This window comes from Phlebotomus papatasi, chromosome 2 (assembly GCF_024763615.1).
Source record: "Phlebotomus papatasi isolate M1 chromosome 2, Ppap_2.1, whole genome shotgun sequence".
NCBI classification, from domain to species: Eukaryota; Metazoa; Arthropoda; class Insecta; order Diptera; family Psychodidae; genus Phlebotomus; species Phlebotomus papatasi.
The window spans coordinates 11,752,708-11,769,108 of record NC_077223.1 but is presented as its reverse complement, the minus strand read 5'-3'; the positions used below and the strand labels follow the sequence as shown (position 1 = coordinate 11,769,108).

Genomic DNA, 16,401 nt, shown 5'->3' with positions numbered 1-16,401 from the left:
AGAAGAATAAAACTCACCAAAATTAACTAATTAAATTTGCTAATTTCCATTCTTTTAATTCTAAAGGACTGTATGTCTAAATTGTACAGTTGAGGAATGTTCTATAGTTTGTCTTACAAAAAATATTGAGAAAAACTTCATTTCTCCAATTAAATATTTATATATCTATATATATTATAGAAAACTGTATTCGATGTCTATTTTATACTCAGCTTTTCTTTTTAGATGTTGAGTGGAAAATAAGAGAATCGCCAGAAATGACGAGAACCCTTTAATAAAATGAAATCAAATTGTGTGGAAAGTTGCTTAAAACCTTGTAGAATAAATTAATAAACGTATCCAAAATTCTATATTTAGGTGATATAGCCTTTTATACAAGGGAACAGGTATTTATAGTAACCGATATTTCCTTTTTCCATATTACCATTATAGTTTATGGTTGAATTGATAGTATTCATAAAGCTTTTCAGCATTTTCTTTTATGACAACATTTTTAGCTTTGTACTGCAGTGTATATTGCAGTCACAAAAAGCTCAGAATACATAATTTATGAATAGTCAATTGAGTTTAATACGCATTAAAATAGTATATAAATTATTTCTGCGGAAAGTTCATTGACATTAGATCTCGGATGGAAACAAAGACATTTGTAAATTATTGATGGAAAAATGAGTGGTTTTTACGCAGTTTAAACTTTTTACAAATGAATCTGAATCTTATTCGGGGTAAATATACATTATATTATTTTTTTTTAGTCAGAATATTGACTATTTGAAAAGAGAAACCTAATCTGATATAATATTTTATTATGTAAACTGTAATAATATTTGAATTACCCGAACTGCTCAAGTTTCTATACAAGAAATTAGGTTATTTTCTTAAAGTATTTAAGATACTAATACATTTTATATGGCGATAAATCGTATAGACCCGCATGTAAATAATTTGCATTGGAAGTATAAGACAGATATTCTGGATTAAGTTCTCAAATTTCACCCGTACTAAAAATTGTAATTTATTTCATTATTTTTAAACCAATTAAATACAAATTAATTAGTTTATAAAAAATGAAATCTGTACCTCGTTATTTATCGATCAAATAATTTTATTAGGGGCCCAGATTACTTTCTATAGTAGGGGAGACCGGGGTACCTATAGCCAGGGGTAAAAGTAGACAGTGGATTTTTCTCGTTTTTCTTAAAATGTACATCGAGCAAAGTATTTTTTAATGAAAGTAGGAACACATCCCTATATTCCCAGAAATATTTATAACTCTGATCCTGTTATCCTACAATTTAGAAGCATTTTTATAAAATGGGTATAAAATTGTAGTTTTGATGTTACAGTTTTTGGACCAGCATTTGGTTTTCTGAGTTTCTAGTCAAGATTTCATAGTTTTTCCTCGTTTCTGGTTTAATAAACCTAATTAAAAAATATTTTTCACTTGGATAATAATTATCCACTTTTTTATATAAGATGATAAGCACTGAAACAGCCCTCGGGGCAGTTGTAGTCACTCTTCCGTGGCGGGCTAAAACTATCAATGATTTTTCACTAATACATGGATAATTGTTAGATGAAAAAGTACTATTGATATTCCAAGCAATATTGCCATTTGTATGAGCAACTTGAGAAATAGATTTTTTCAGAATGTTTGCATTAATTTTGCCTCAATTACAAAAATGTCATAAAAAAGTTGGCTAAAGCCCTTTTATTTAGGTTTAAGTAACATATTTAGCATCAGTGGGCTTCAGTGTATCAAGTGAAACAATATTTGGTATCTCCAGTTTAAAATTTCATCTGGGAAACTAGTGGCAATTAGTACCCCAAAAGTGGCTATTTCTACCCAGGCCGGGGCAAGTGTAGCCAATGTGTCATACTTTTTTCATTATCCTCTCTAGAAAAACTCAACGATTTTAGAGCTTTGGACTACACTGTTTCATATAGCCAATATCCTAATGCTACTTATGAAACATAAAAATATTAGATAAACCTTATCATTTTTTCACAAGTCACTCACGAAAAAAAAGCTTCATTTGCTGGCTAATTCTACCCCTGTCTCCCCTATCTATTTAATTTGTGGATTGTATGAACATTTTTTATTTAAAGCAATTAACGAATAATATAAGGATATTGTCTAATAATCACTTTTAAAGTCATGTGGCTTCGAAAAATCTAACTAAAAGTGTAATCTTTGATATTGCGATCAATATATTACGTTGGTTTTGTAAATATACATTTGACAACAGAGAAATAAGGGCTAGAATATTTTTGCCAATCTGTTTAAGAAATTAAATAGATTAAGAGAAAATATTGATTGATTTCTCTGTTTTACGATGCACATAATAATTGCATTTTTAGAGCGCATCTATTATATAGTAATAAATTTTATAAAGTATGCACTTACGTGTTGGGAACATTTCTCATTGCTCGATGTCTAAGAAATACCACAACGAGGGTTCCATTTCCGATAGTCCCAATGATAAAGATCAGGAAAAAGATGATAGGGACGATATACGTCTCAGGTCGGTTTTCGTATGGTGTATAGGGAACCTGTGTAGTATTTGGAGCTCCCGTATCGTTAGTAAACACACCAAAGAGGCTATCATCGTCAGTGATATTTGATACTGTGCTGAATATATCATTCCTTGGAATATCTGTTACTAACTCAAGCATCATTAGGCCTCAAATGCTGGCCTCAGTGTTCAGAAACAATATCAACTACTGTCTCTAAATTACACCATAGCGACAATTGACCATTTTAGTGGCGCTCCTGGGGTTATTGGGCACAGGAAGATGCTTCTATTTCGATACCTTTTCTGGCGCAAATGAAAAGAAGGAGACCTGTAGGAGGGTGAATTAATTAACTTTCTTTAACAAATTCTTTCTTGTACGAATTTTTCATTAGAAGGCGGATGTAATATAATTAATTTGCAAAAAATTGATATTTTTGATTGAAATAAAGTTTGATATATCCGCCTTAAATGGATATTGCAACCAGATTGTCTTTTGGCTTATTCCTTATTAAAACATAAATCATTTTTATTGCTCGAACTTGAAGAGAAAGCAATATAATCCCTCAATTCTTCGATATCTCTTAATCTTTGCACCCTCTACTTCCTATAGGGAGTATTTTTCGTTTAATTTTGTGATTCTGAAATTTTGGAGAAAATGCTGCAAACGCTGTAAAGTTTGTTTGTTTGTTTTTTTAATGTTTGTTACTAATCTGTATGGCAAACAGTTTGTGATACAAATTTGAGGTTAATGTGGATTGTCATATAAGTCGATCCTGATGAAGTATAACAGAGAATCTTAATTTTATAGTCTTGAGATTAAAGTCAATTGAAAAGTCAGCATAACAAGTGAAACATATGAAAAACCCTGAATATTCTTATAAAGAAAAATATATGACATATTCAAAAATATGTAGGGTGGCGGCATTATTTGTGGCCTCTGTCTTTACTTATGACCTTCTCCCAAAATAACTTTAAATTGTCACAAAATGATTTCGAAAAACCTTCAAATTAAAAATATTCGATGATGAAAATATTTTTTATAAGTTGTGTAGGTGAATAAGTCTGCCAGGCACGGTATACCTTTAGTGCGATCAGCGCGATCTTGGAGACATCGCGCGATCAGTGCGATCTCGTTGCCTGATCGCGCGGTCTGACGATCTGAAACTTACGGTACACTCGCTGACCATACTTATTCACCCCCTGCTGACAAGGCTATAAGTAAAGACAGGCCACAAGTAATGCCACCACACTATAGGGTGGCGGCATTACTTATAGCCAGTCTATACTTGTGGTCACCTCGCAGAAATCTTCAATTTTTTTTCACAAATTAATTTCGAAGAACCACAAAATTAGGAAAATTTGATTTGCTATCATTAAATGAAACTTTTAAACTGATTTACTTTTATATTTTGATTGAATTTTAATTATTTTGTGGGAATTATTTCACTGATGCGCCCGACGATTAAATATACGTCAAATTGTTAAGGAATTTACTAACGATTTCACAATTTTCAGTGACTAAATTTTATATCTTCAATCAAAAATATTTAGCACTATTTTTCAAAATATGTTTTCTTAGTAACTATATTTTCTATTATCCATTGATTTTGTTGATTTTTAAAACAAAAAATGTAAAATAATGACCAGGCCATAAGTTATGACCAATTTAATAAGATTATTAACTTGTGGCCACAGTATTTGACGTGTAGCGCCCTCACAGATATTTGGTTTACCGAGTTGACAGACAGTCGTGTATATTATATATAATATTTAATAAAATTTAAGGTATGTGCTGAAATTGTAACATAAAGTTGTTTATAAATGAGTAAGTGTGTTGTTGAGTTTTTTTCTCTGAACTTGCATTTTGTTGTAAATAACCTAACTTTTTCTCTATTTTCCCTCTTATAGGACAATGAAAAATATGATTAAAATAAAAGCGAAGCCCTATTATTGAACTGAAAGGATGCAAGGAGTATTGAGAAGCATTGAGAATGGAATGACCACGACCAAAGTATTCCAGTCATTTCAACTGTATCACAATCCCCACAAAAACACTATGTTAAAGTCTCCGGAAATTCCCCGAGAGAAATATTTGATCATGGAGGCTTCCATAGTGCCCAAAAGAGGACAGACAAAGGAGGATATTGTGAGGTAGATGAGGTTGGAAGACAGGTTAGATTACTGACCACAGTGCGGAGAATCAATGTTAGTAATTTGCTACTATTATGAGAAAAATCTATTAAAAAAAAACTTGTTAAAAAATATTAAAAACCTATGAAAGTCTTTAAAATGCTTTTCTTTTCTTTTGTATTAAAATTATTTTATTACTAGGTTTGTTTAATATCATTTGAAATTGTGGCCATAAGTTATTCCACGAGTGGCCATAAGTTCGTAAAAGAGGCCACAAGTTATGAATTTTACATGGTTGGGAAAATTACATATTTTCCGGAGTTTGAGGGATTTTCCTAGTGAATTCATTTGAATATATCGAAAGAAACAACATGAAATAAATTACTCTCAAGATTTTGCTTTAATTGGTCAAAAAGATAACCAGCTGGAAGGAGATATGTCTTTAATGTGGCCATAAGTTATACCTGCACCCTACATACGAAAATTTTGGAATATTTGTGTACTATAAACTATGTAGATGATTTTAGGTATATTGATAGTGTTAGACACTTAACTTAATCCTTAAAATAACACCATATATTCCAACACCTCATGAGTAAGATAACTAGTGAAGATATTAATAGAAGACAGGGAAGAAAAAGAGACATATTTTCATGAAGAGATAACTCAGAGTATCTCAAGGGGAAATCTATCGGAAAATAAATAGCTTTTTCCACACGGCCACAGACACTCACTTATTTCTTACATAGCACTTTGGATTGACTTTTCTCACATTTAGTCTCTGTGTTTCTTAATGCCTCCATGAGATAAAACACACACTGAATAGTGACTTTTCTGTCTGATGGAGAAGAAAAACTTTCCTTATTTTGATTTTTACTTAATAGTGTTTTCTTTATTTTTTTGCGTACAATGGAATGGAAAGAGTAGACGACAAGACTTTCCACTTTTCGATGCCTAAACTCTTAAACTTCACACAGCATCACAAAATAACATCCAGCTGACAATTTAATTAAATCTTAAAATATTACCCTCGAAGAAAAGTTTTTACGGGATTTTATGAAAAAATAAGCATTTTTTGTTCACAGTTTAATCTCTGCTTTATACAAAAAAAAACTCTACTTAATGAACGCAAGTTTGGAATGAGAAAATCAGGATTAAGCAGGAAAATTTTACAATTCCAGAAATACAATGCTTTCCATCAATATTAATTACTCGAAGGCAAATATTGATATAATGATATTCGAGCATTTGAGACAGTTTACCCCGAAGGTTGTCTGAACTTCGAAATATTGTATATAATTTTCAATGAACAATCTGCAAGACTATCAGAAAACTTTGCTGACTGTGTCAACAGGGAAATTATTGGATGTGTGTAGTTTAGCCGCAAGGTTTGTGAAAGTTTTCCAAAATTACACGGGGTGTTACAGGAAAAGAGCTTTTGGGGAGAAAGACGTGTTTTTTCCTATATGTATCTCTAAAGGATAAATGGATTGTGAAATCGCGTGTTAAAAGAGGGGAATAATATCCGCAGGATATCATTGCGTCTCTGTGAATAAATTGCATGATTTATTTAATGGATTTGAAGAACTCTGATCACCCATTATTACCTCCACGTTTTACACTAAAAGCTTTTCTATATTCCATCTCGCAGTTTCCCAGTGAAAAAATATATGGTAATAACTGTGTACAATTGCACGAAGACTATCCTTGTGTTTATTTTTTTTTATTGCTATTCTATGGAGGAAAAAAAAGTAAATGCATTTAGCCAGAGACTAAAGTCAGTCAACAGTGAAAAGATGCGATTTTTTAGTAGATGCATATTCATGACATTGTGTTTGGACAAAAAGCTGCAAGACCACTCAAACATTTCACGCTTTATATATTTTATATATGAACGTAAATATTTGATGTTGTTATTACATCAGAAAATTGAGCCTTAACAAAGTGTTATTTCGCAAGAATTGAATTTTTTATCTGATTTCTTTCAGATGTAATAAAAAATATTACAAATAAATATTCAGATAAAGTTTTCAATAATAAATTATTGGATACAGTTGAAGAAATTACAAATATGATAAATTGATTGTCCATGGACACGATGTACAGAAATGTTGCAGAAATATGTTGTAAATTAATTTCAAACACCATGGTGCTCTAATACAAATTGCTAATGTTCTTCATTTTCTCACACCATATCAATTATTTTCCCTCCCAAAATCCATTCTCGAGCCATTTGGACTGCTAGCAGGAAATAAAAGAAATTTCGAGAGCAATAAAAGCATCATAAAAGATGGCTTACAATAGAGAATTTTGGCTAACAAGCGTTAGTAATTAATAAATAATGTTTATTTCACTTCACAACAGCCACAATCTTGAACTTGGAATGAGCTCTAAGTTCATTTACTGTCATGTTTACACGATGTCAGATGGATAAGGTCGGAAAATTATTTTTCTCTCGACATTTTTCATCCATTCAATTCATTTTCATGTCAACAAAATTGAGTGTTTTCCTATATACCAGGCTCATTTACTATAATATGAGTTTTTCACTAAATGAAAATCGTCAATTTTGCGATAATTCAGTTTTATTGGATGTCCGAATTAATCTCCGGAATTATAATGAGGTTAAAATTTTGTGGTGTTGTATTAAATTAAATTTTACATGGATTAAACCGACAATAAATTCTGAACTCAATGAAAGTCCGTATTAAAGGAAGAAATAATCCTCTTAATACTGGTAAAATATAAATTTTTTTTTTAGCAAACTCATGTGCTGCTGTTGAGAAAATGTTATAAAGGAAATTACTTTAGATGAAAATTTTCTTGATATCATGTGTGAACACATGATTGTTTCTTGATTATATCTGAATGGTGAATGATGAGAAAAACCACGATATCATTTGCATTTCGATCCACTTTCCCCCAGTCATCGCTCAAAATGAAAAGTCAGCAAGAGACGAGAAATTGTCCGAAGAATTGTAGGTGGAAAGCGTAAACGGGTGTGAAAATATATGTCAGCAAGAAAATAAACAATTTTTGATGAATTTCTTGTCAGATATGTGAATTTTATCAACAAACCGAAACCTCTGTAAATTGTAGGAAACCATTATAAAATGAAAAACTTTTCATTGCGGCATAGAAATATATGGCTCTGAAGCTTTGTGAAAGATGACAAATGACAATGGATTCTTGAACACATTTGTGAAGATATTTATTTTGCTAAGCCTCAATAACAATAAGTCTAATAATAATATTGTCAGATTTCTAAAGCTATTTTATGTGACCAGGCGTCTCCAGTGTCTTCAATAAAGGTAAAGCTGAATTAAATTACTGTAAACAACATTAAAAGGAAAATTTACCCAACAAATATATTGCTTTAAACATAATGTATCGAATTCTATTACTATTATTTTTTTTTAATTCCTGTAGTTAACTTAAAACTTACATTAAAAAAAAGACTTGGCGTCTCCACTGTCACAAGTGGGGGCGCCAGGTGGATATATCATTTTAAATATACAGTAGAGTCTCGCTATAGTCCATATTTGGTTTCAAATTTGACACTTGGGTCGCACTATAGTCCATGTAATTTTTTAAAGTTATCAACGACTTTTAGTATTGAAATTCCTCGACGGCTTCCACTTTCTTTGCGATTGTGGTACTTATCCTTGCTCTCTTCATTGTGGATCACAATTATCACAACTACTTAATAAAGTTTGCCAAAAATATTAAAATAATTATGCATGTCGCATACTAAAAAACATAACCTAACTTAAAATCAGTGTTTTGAAATCAACGGTCGATAAATTGTGGACTATAGAGCGATGGCCTATAGCGAGACTCTACTGTATTTCATTTATTTAAGAGAAAAATGCTTTTAAAATTTAAATGCTCTGAGAATTTTTCCTGTATTTAAATTATGAATAGTAAAGGAACCACAACGAAGAATATTTGTCTAAAGGAAATGCATTAAAATAAAACGTCTCTCTTAAAACAAATGTTATACAATTTCGTGTGAATAACTATGCTCTTCTTCATCTTGTACACTTGTCACCAACCATAAAAGTGGGAGGCTTTTCTGTGGTTAAAAATGAGCAATTTTCGGGCATTACGCCTCTAAAGTGTCCTGACAACGAAACAGAAGCAGCATGATTAATTTTTCTTAAACAAAAAGACAAGAAAGTTTATTCTTTTTTGGTGCTTCTTGACTACGTTCCTGAAAAATATTTGCAATATAATATGACGACATTTACTGAGAAGGCTCCAAAATAAACACTGATGAAAAATCATGATCTTGCAATTTATAATATCCCCTATTTTTCTTTAAAGTCTAACTATACAAAATACGCTTATTTAAGGTGAGAAATGATAGTATATTTGTCTCATATATGTCAAATAACTTTAAGACCAACTTGATGGATGAACTTCTCCTTTTTGGCTTTTTGTTTTTTTTTTTTTTGCTAAATTGGCAATAATTCTCAATGAGATATTCCATGTAAAAAAAGGTCACGAAAAGAACTCTTTCTAGAGATGAATTTACTGGAAATTTTTGTAATTGTCATTTAGCCATATATCATGAAAAGGAAAAAGTGGAATCCTGAAAGCAGCAGTGATTGATGTGAGTACAATCTTAAGTATTTTAAACTGCCAAAAGAGGAGTATAAAATTATCTCTGACTTTTACGAGGGAATAATTTAATTTTATGATGATCCATATGAAGTGTGTAATATGCAAATTATTTAGAATAGCTTCCGATAATACTAAATTGGTTGATAAAATCGATCAATTGAATTGTATGGACTGTCGATGGTAATTTAAATTTTATTTAATTACCCCATCAATAGGATTGAAATTGAAATGATGAGCTCGTAATGTCACTTTCCGTGACACATTTGATAAATGTACTCATTTGTCACAGAATATGCATTCAATTTAAATTAAAGAAATTATATTGTTTACTAAACAGAATACATCAGAAAATTTAATTTATTAACTTTTATTTCTTGAATTCTATGGAAAGTAATTTATAAAAGCCTTTCCATTTTCAATACTATCCAGGAGGGCGACATTTGCTCTGAAAAATGCGACTAGTTTTAGTGTAAATTTTTCCCTGTTTTCGTACACATTTCACGAGATATCTTCAAAACTACGTAGATTGCCAATTTGGAGTTTTCGGTTGCCTCTTCGTTATTAAATTTTCTTTTATTTTGTATTAGTATTTTTTGCTAATTCATTCTACAATGGCAGAAAACAGCTAATAAACTCAAAAGTTTTTTCGGATCGCGAGAAACATATGGGAAACATAGGAAATGTCATGCCCCTGATACTATCAATCTTCGGTATTTCTCTAGTCAAATAACTTTAAAAACTTTGACTAAAAAATAATACGACGCGACTTAAGTCTATTTGTCTATTAATTTCGTACAAAATCTAAAGAATAAACGTAATAAAATTGTAAAATAGTAGAAATGGATAACAGTAGGTAACAGTCATTGGTATGGCTGAAGGCTGAATTCGAAATGAAAGTTTTATGCAAGATAATCGTTCTCGAAAATTGAAATAAATCAAATCACACAATCACATCAATAACACTGTGCAACAATTTCAAACAGTGCTCGTTTTTCGTTTGAACCTCAATTTCGAGGTTAAAAAACAATCTGAGCAAAAAGTTGTACATAATCAAAAACGTAGCTAATGAAATTCTCTATCAAACCCATAAAACAGATTGTTAGGGATAGTCTTAGTTTTCGAGATATTTTTGACTAAAGTTGCTAAAAAGTTCGATTTTTCCATGTTTTCTGACATTTATGAGACTACAGCGCCTCTGGTGTCAGTTGTACGAACTTCATCTGTTCAGAGGATTTATCGGGCATGTAAAGGAGAACAAATTGTTCTATAGTGAGAAATCAATCGGTTCAGCAGAATCGGAGATATAGGCACCCAAGTATTAAAAAACGGAAAAAAACGGTTTTTCCTAAATACCAGGCGCAAAATTCAAATGAAATCAAAATGATAAGTATTTTCGTAAATCATTTGACCCTAGCAATAGAAAAAGTAGCATGAGAACCCAGGGACAAAATCATCGTTGCACAGTGTAATAATCATAATCACATAATCAACAAAAATACCAAGAAAATCAAACACGATGGTCAAAATTTGAATTAGGGTAGAGTAAGTACTTTTCGCCACCTTAAGATTTTGTACCCTTGTAATTCTTACAATTTTTGTCGAAATAAAAAGAAATTTTCTGTACAAGTGCTTTGAGGCATTGTCTCTCTAATGAACCAGGAGACTTTCCGGGAATTTTTGGGCATCTAGTTGAAAAAGTACATTTCCTGCAACAATGCATGTTTCAGTACTTTTCGCCACTTTGTAAACACTTTTTCGCCACTGTGTAAGCACTTTTTCGCCACTTGTTTTTAATTGATTTTTAAGAAACAGCAGCTTTCGAAAACCCGCAAAAGTACATTGCACAGTACTTTTCTTATTTAACACCGAAATTAGACAATTATTTAGAGTATTTCGAATGATTTTTTGCACATTTTTTGTTTGCGACAAAAATCAATTGACAATTACGTCTGTTTCAACTAAATTCCGCGAGGTGCGCCACTTGTAAAATGCTTGGAAAAACGAGTGGCGAAAAGTACTTACACAACCGAAAAAAGTAAGCCCTATTTCACCACATCCGTATTTCTTTATTTTTTTGGAAAACATTATTAAATAATTATATTAGAGCGAAGCTTAGTTAATAACAAAGTGACTTTCAGTGAAAAAATACCAAATACTGTACTGCAAAAACATAAAATATTGCAAGACAATTTGTCTGTGCGTTGACAAGTTTATTAAGAACTCCATATTTTTTTGGTGACTGTTCAGTGTTCACCTTGTCGACAATTTCTTCAATTAACTTGCAAATAATCTAGTCGGTGGAGCACCAGTTATGGTTTTCTGATCCGTTGGACTAGAGGTTACGAAGTAATAGTCATTTTGTAGTTCCATGAGCTCATAATTCCCTGAAAAAGTGATTTTATTTGTAGGTGGCGAAAAAGTGCTTACTGGCGAAAAAGTACTGACTCTACCCTATTTGCTTTTATTTATAATTTACACGAGAATGTCAAAAAAGTGTATCTTCTTAAATTAATCATCTACAATTTTGTTGAATAATAACCACCAGACTCACTAGCACGATGCTCTAATCGTGAATTCTAATCTCTGCAGATTTGGAGAGTTTCTAAGAATAACATTTATTCTTACTAACAACGTCATGATACTCCAATCACAATTTAAAAAGAATAGATAAGAGTGGTCAAAGATCAAATCGTGAGTAAAATGTTGCGAATTATCATTAAATTCTTTGAAGTAAATAAAAGAAAACTAATTTAGGGAAAGGTTTTAAGTTTTCTTTAATTCATTTCAAGATTCAGCTTGAAATTCATTTAAAAATTTACTAAAATTCTTGTGTAATAGTGGCTAATTGATGCGACGAAATTTTAAATTCATTCAAAATTTTCAAAATGCAATTATCATCAGATGAATTCATTAAGATAAGATTGTTATTTTTTAAAAGTTTTTCAAGAAGTTGTGAGAGCTATTGTGAGACTTTTCTATTCATTAAAAAATCTTATTGCATCTCATCGTCAAGTTTTTTTTTAGGATTGAAGTAGTCTCAAATGGGATATCTTTCTAGTAGGGATATACTCTTCAATCCACTCAGCTGAAAAATCCACGAGGACGAAACTTTGATGGCAAATAAAAAAAAGTATCCTGAACTTTTCGCTCCATTTTATATCAAGCACTGAGTTTTGGGCTAGAATTTTGTTTGAATTTTATACAAAAGGGGTAACAAAGTCTATCAGCTTTGCAGCATGCTCGAACTTGTGACTTCGGTGATATGATCTGAAAATTGTTTTTTTTCATAAATTATCCGAATTATAGTTTTTAAGAGCCTAATTCTTAAAATTGTGCTCAAGAGTTTGTGTATTTCATTTTGATTTTTTCTCACGATTTTTGATTTAAAACTATTTTTAATCACTTTACAAATAATCAATTTATATCCTCACTGAGCATATAGCCTTAATAATTTCACTTTGGGCTATAATCCCTAGCTTTTTCATGATAAGAAATCGGAAACTTAGGTTCAGCATTAGCTGAAAAATGAAAAATGCCTTGAGATTTCGAAATACCAACTAAAACTAAATAATCAAAGATTCAGAATTAGGGCATTGGAATTCATCAGATGGGATTTCAAGTTAAAATCATATGGGTATTAAAAATTTAGCATTTTACTGTGTGTGGGCATAATATTTTAGTTTAAATTTTTATCCTCAATTTTTTTTTAGAAAAATTCAATTTCATATGCGTACATAGACGAATAAGCTACATAACCTCTAAAACAAACCTATAATGGGCCGGCAAATCTTTTCAATTTAGTGAAATTCAATCTATTGAAATTTGATTTTTTTAATTTTTTGAATCATCCTGAAGTGCCGGAGGATCGATAACGATAACGATGGAAAAGTAAACCCTTTTGCTCTGAAAGCAGATAATAACAATTTAACAATAGTAGGGTAAGTGCACCAAATTTCATTCAAATTTCCATGAATTTTTAGTTTTTACATATCTAGAGATTACAATGCAAGATAAAACAAAAAAATATCGTTTCGACGAGCAAGATGATCTTAAAAGGCATTGGGAGAATTCCGAAAGGGCAAGGAACTATGAGAATGAAGGTGGCCGGAATAGGTCATGAATGCTATGTCTACATTTTTATTTATTTTAAAATGTATTTAATGTTTTTAGAGAAAATATGGATGATAAACTGTCTACAAGTTTCAAGCAACACTCCTTATAAAAAAGTAACAAAACATTCAATTTGTATTAAAAATATTGCATTTCAAACTTGAGATTTTGGCGCTTGCATAGGGTGGAATAACCGGCTCTCGCCATGTTTAGGAAAAAATTAAATTCATTTAATCATAACTTTTGAATCCTTGTTACAAGATAAGTCAAATTTGACACAAAGTTACTTAGATGTATTGGCTCTAGATACGTGAAAACAATAATCCTAGAACATAACGCTGGACTACTTAAAACACTGATTTTTATTAATAATGCAAAAATAACCATTTCGTCGCCACTTTTTACCACTTTTCGCCAGTTTTGTAAAATTTGTAACCACTTCTCGCCACCCACTTGAAAAGAACCACACTCGGTTATTTTAGGCAATGCTATGAAAAGAATACATTCACCATTTCTCTTTCCTTGTGATCACTTTATTATTACTCTCTTTAAATGATTTTTCTTCACTTTTATTTGAGAAATCAAATTATGGGGCTTTTGCAGAAAGTAAACAATGCAGATTTGACAACTGAGAATGTACGAAGTGAAGTTACCGTTGCCTATTGAAAAGATATGGCGACAGGTGGTAAAATCAATTCCAGAATATTACCACTTCTCGCCATGCCTCATTTTTATACAAAAATAATATAAAATGAAATATTAATTGACTAAATACAAATTTTATGTATTCCACAAGTGCAATTAAATATTCAATAGACGAATTATTTACCCAAATAGGTATTTTTGGCCTGATGAAAATTTGACGACACTTAGTACATTTGGTAAGAGATGTTGGATTCGATGCACTTGTTTAAAATATTGCTCTAAAGTGATCAAAATCGTGAATCCAAAACGAATAATTATTATTTTTCGATTCTTAGAAGCAGAAACAATACAAAAAAATTGCGACTCATTTATTTCATAAATTGCGAAAAATAGCGATTTCAATGTAAGTGGCGAGAAGTGGGGCACTGGCGAGAACTGGTGATTCCACCCTACAACTATGCCGAAATTTAGCACACTTACCCTAGTTGTATCTTTCTGTCAAAAAAAAATGAATGTGAAATTGAAAATGAAATTGAAATGTCAATTTTCATTTCACAGAAAGAAAGAATTATAACTTATTTGTTTTTTAAAAAAGTAAGCGAGATAAAATATTAATCGACTGAATTTTATTTAATTGAAAATCATGTAAAGATTGGTGTGATATAGAGGATGTCTTTAGAAGACCTACGAAACACTATTTCTAACTGATTGGTCTAACGGCGTTATCACACTTGCACATTAAAATTTTAATGTGATTCACATTAATTGTCGCTTACTAGCGTCCAAATATGTTATTTGTGTCTTTGAGTCACTTAATATTTGGGATTTTTCTATTTATTGATAAAGAAGTGGACTTGGCCTGCAAAAATAAGTTTAAATTTACCTAAAGCATAAATATTTTTCACATTAAAAAATTAAAGAGAAAATCGCATTAATTTTTCGCATTAATGCTATAAATCAATTTATATCAAATTTTGCGGGCCAAGTCTACCTTTTTATCAATAAATAGATAAAATTTTGAATATAAAATGATTCAAACACACAAATTACACATTTGAACTCTCACCAGCGACAATTAATGTGAATCATATTAAAATTTTAATGTGCAAGTGTGATAACACAGTAAGTATTTCATAAAGAAAATTTCGATATATTGAGAAAATAAAAGAATTACATATACAGTTCTCTTCGAGGAGTTCGAGCAATATAGATTCGTAAAAAGAAATAAGCAACTTTTTACCTCCTCTGCCCACTCTTGAATATTTCTTTTTTGTTATTCCACAATCTGAATTTAATAAGTCAAATAAGCATCCTGCTCTTCTGGAAGGATGACCCAACATAGCCCTTTTATCTTGAAGATGGGTGGAGAGGAAAGGATATAAAAGATATGCTCTTTATCATTTTCCCTCCTCTGAATACACTTGACTGAGGTGAATGATGCCAGGCAAAAGGATTCCTGATACCACCAACTTTTTAGCACTTGTGGTCTTTACGATTCAAACATCTGCACATTTTCATTGTTTTTCACACAAATCAACGAGATGGTGAGAGAATAAAATGGCACTTCCTAAACACAAAAGAACTCCTTTTCTTTCACATCATCATCACTTTTATCCATGTCACTGATACCAGCACAGCTATCAACTAAATTTTTATATTAAATAGGAGAATTTTCCCACTAAATCTATTACACTTTTTTTTGTGCTAAAAGATTTGCAATTTTTTTATGTAAATTTCATTGTTATTGAAAAGCACACTTCCTATGATTAATTCTCAAGAAATAAAATTCAACTTCCGCTTTGGAGAATATAGATGTTGATCGTGCGAAAGAAGCGCGTAAACTGAAAGATTCTTTGAGGATTGGCTCGTTGCAAATCATTCATTGAAATTCATCGTGAGAGAATTTCTGAGAGAAATGTAAGTAATAAGAGAGTGAGAGAGTTCAAGTTCAAAAGAACACGAAGTTAAACGAAAAAGCACATGGTGGAAAATATCGTAGAGTGACTTTTCCTCTGACAAGAACCAAAAGCTCTTGTCTGTGGAATGTGAAGAATCCTTAACGAAAAAGCTCATTCGTTGTATTAAATACAGGTGTCTCATATTATGGTGAAAGTTCATAAAAGCTTATAAACGGAACAAACATGAAAAGCTCGTCGAAAATCGTGAAGAACGCTTTTGGTGTTATTACAAAAATTTATTTTCATAGTTATCTCGTGTAACATTTTCTAAGTTTACTTGAATCAGTAGTGTTTTGTCAGAATTGAAGAAATATGATGACAGAAATTTTCTTTGTGTCATATTTTTGGAGATAAAAGCTCTGACACAATAAAGTGTAAATTTAAGGAATTTGATGAGATTTTTAAATTCACAATTG

General features: G+C 31.1%; 1 protein-coding gene across 2 annotated transcripts in view; it reads right to left on the bottom strand.

Annotated features, from left to right (window-relative positions):
* Positions 1–15,870, bottom strand: part of LOC129803787 (neuropeptide CCHamide-1 receptor-like) — a 30,722-nt gene extending 14,852 nt beyond the window's left edge. Inside the window, exons 1-2 of one of the 2 annotated variants that reach the window (XM_055850586.1) lie at positions 15,268–15,870; positions 2,408–2,844 (exon numbers count right to left, since the gene is read on the bottom strand). In XM_055850586.1, the coding sequence (XP_055706561.1) occupies positions 2,408–2,679 (272 nt within the window). In that variant the 5' untranslated portion in view covers positions 2,680–2,844; positions 15,268–15,870. The remainder of the gene's footprint in view (positions 1–2,407; positions 2,845–15,267) is intronic. The other variant, XM_055850587.1, reaches the window with a different exon arrangement.
* Between the last annotated feature and the right edge of the window lie 531 nt (positions 15,871–16,401).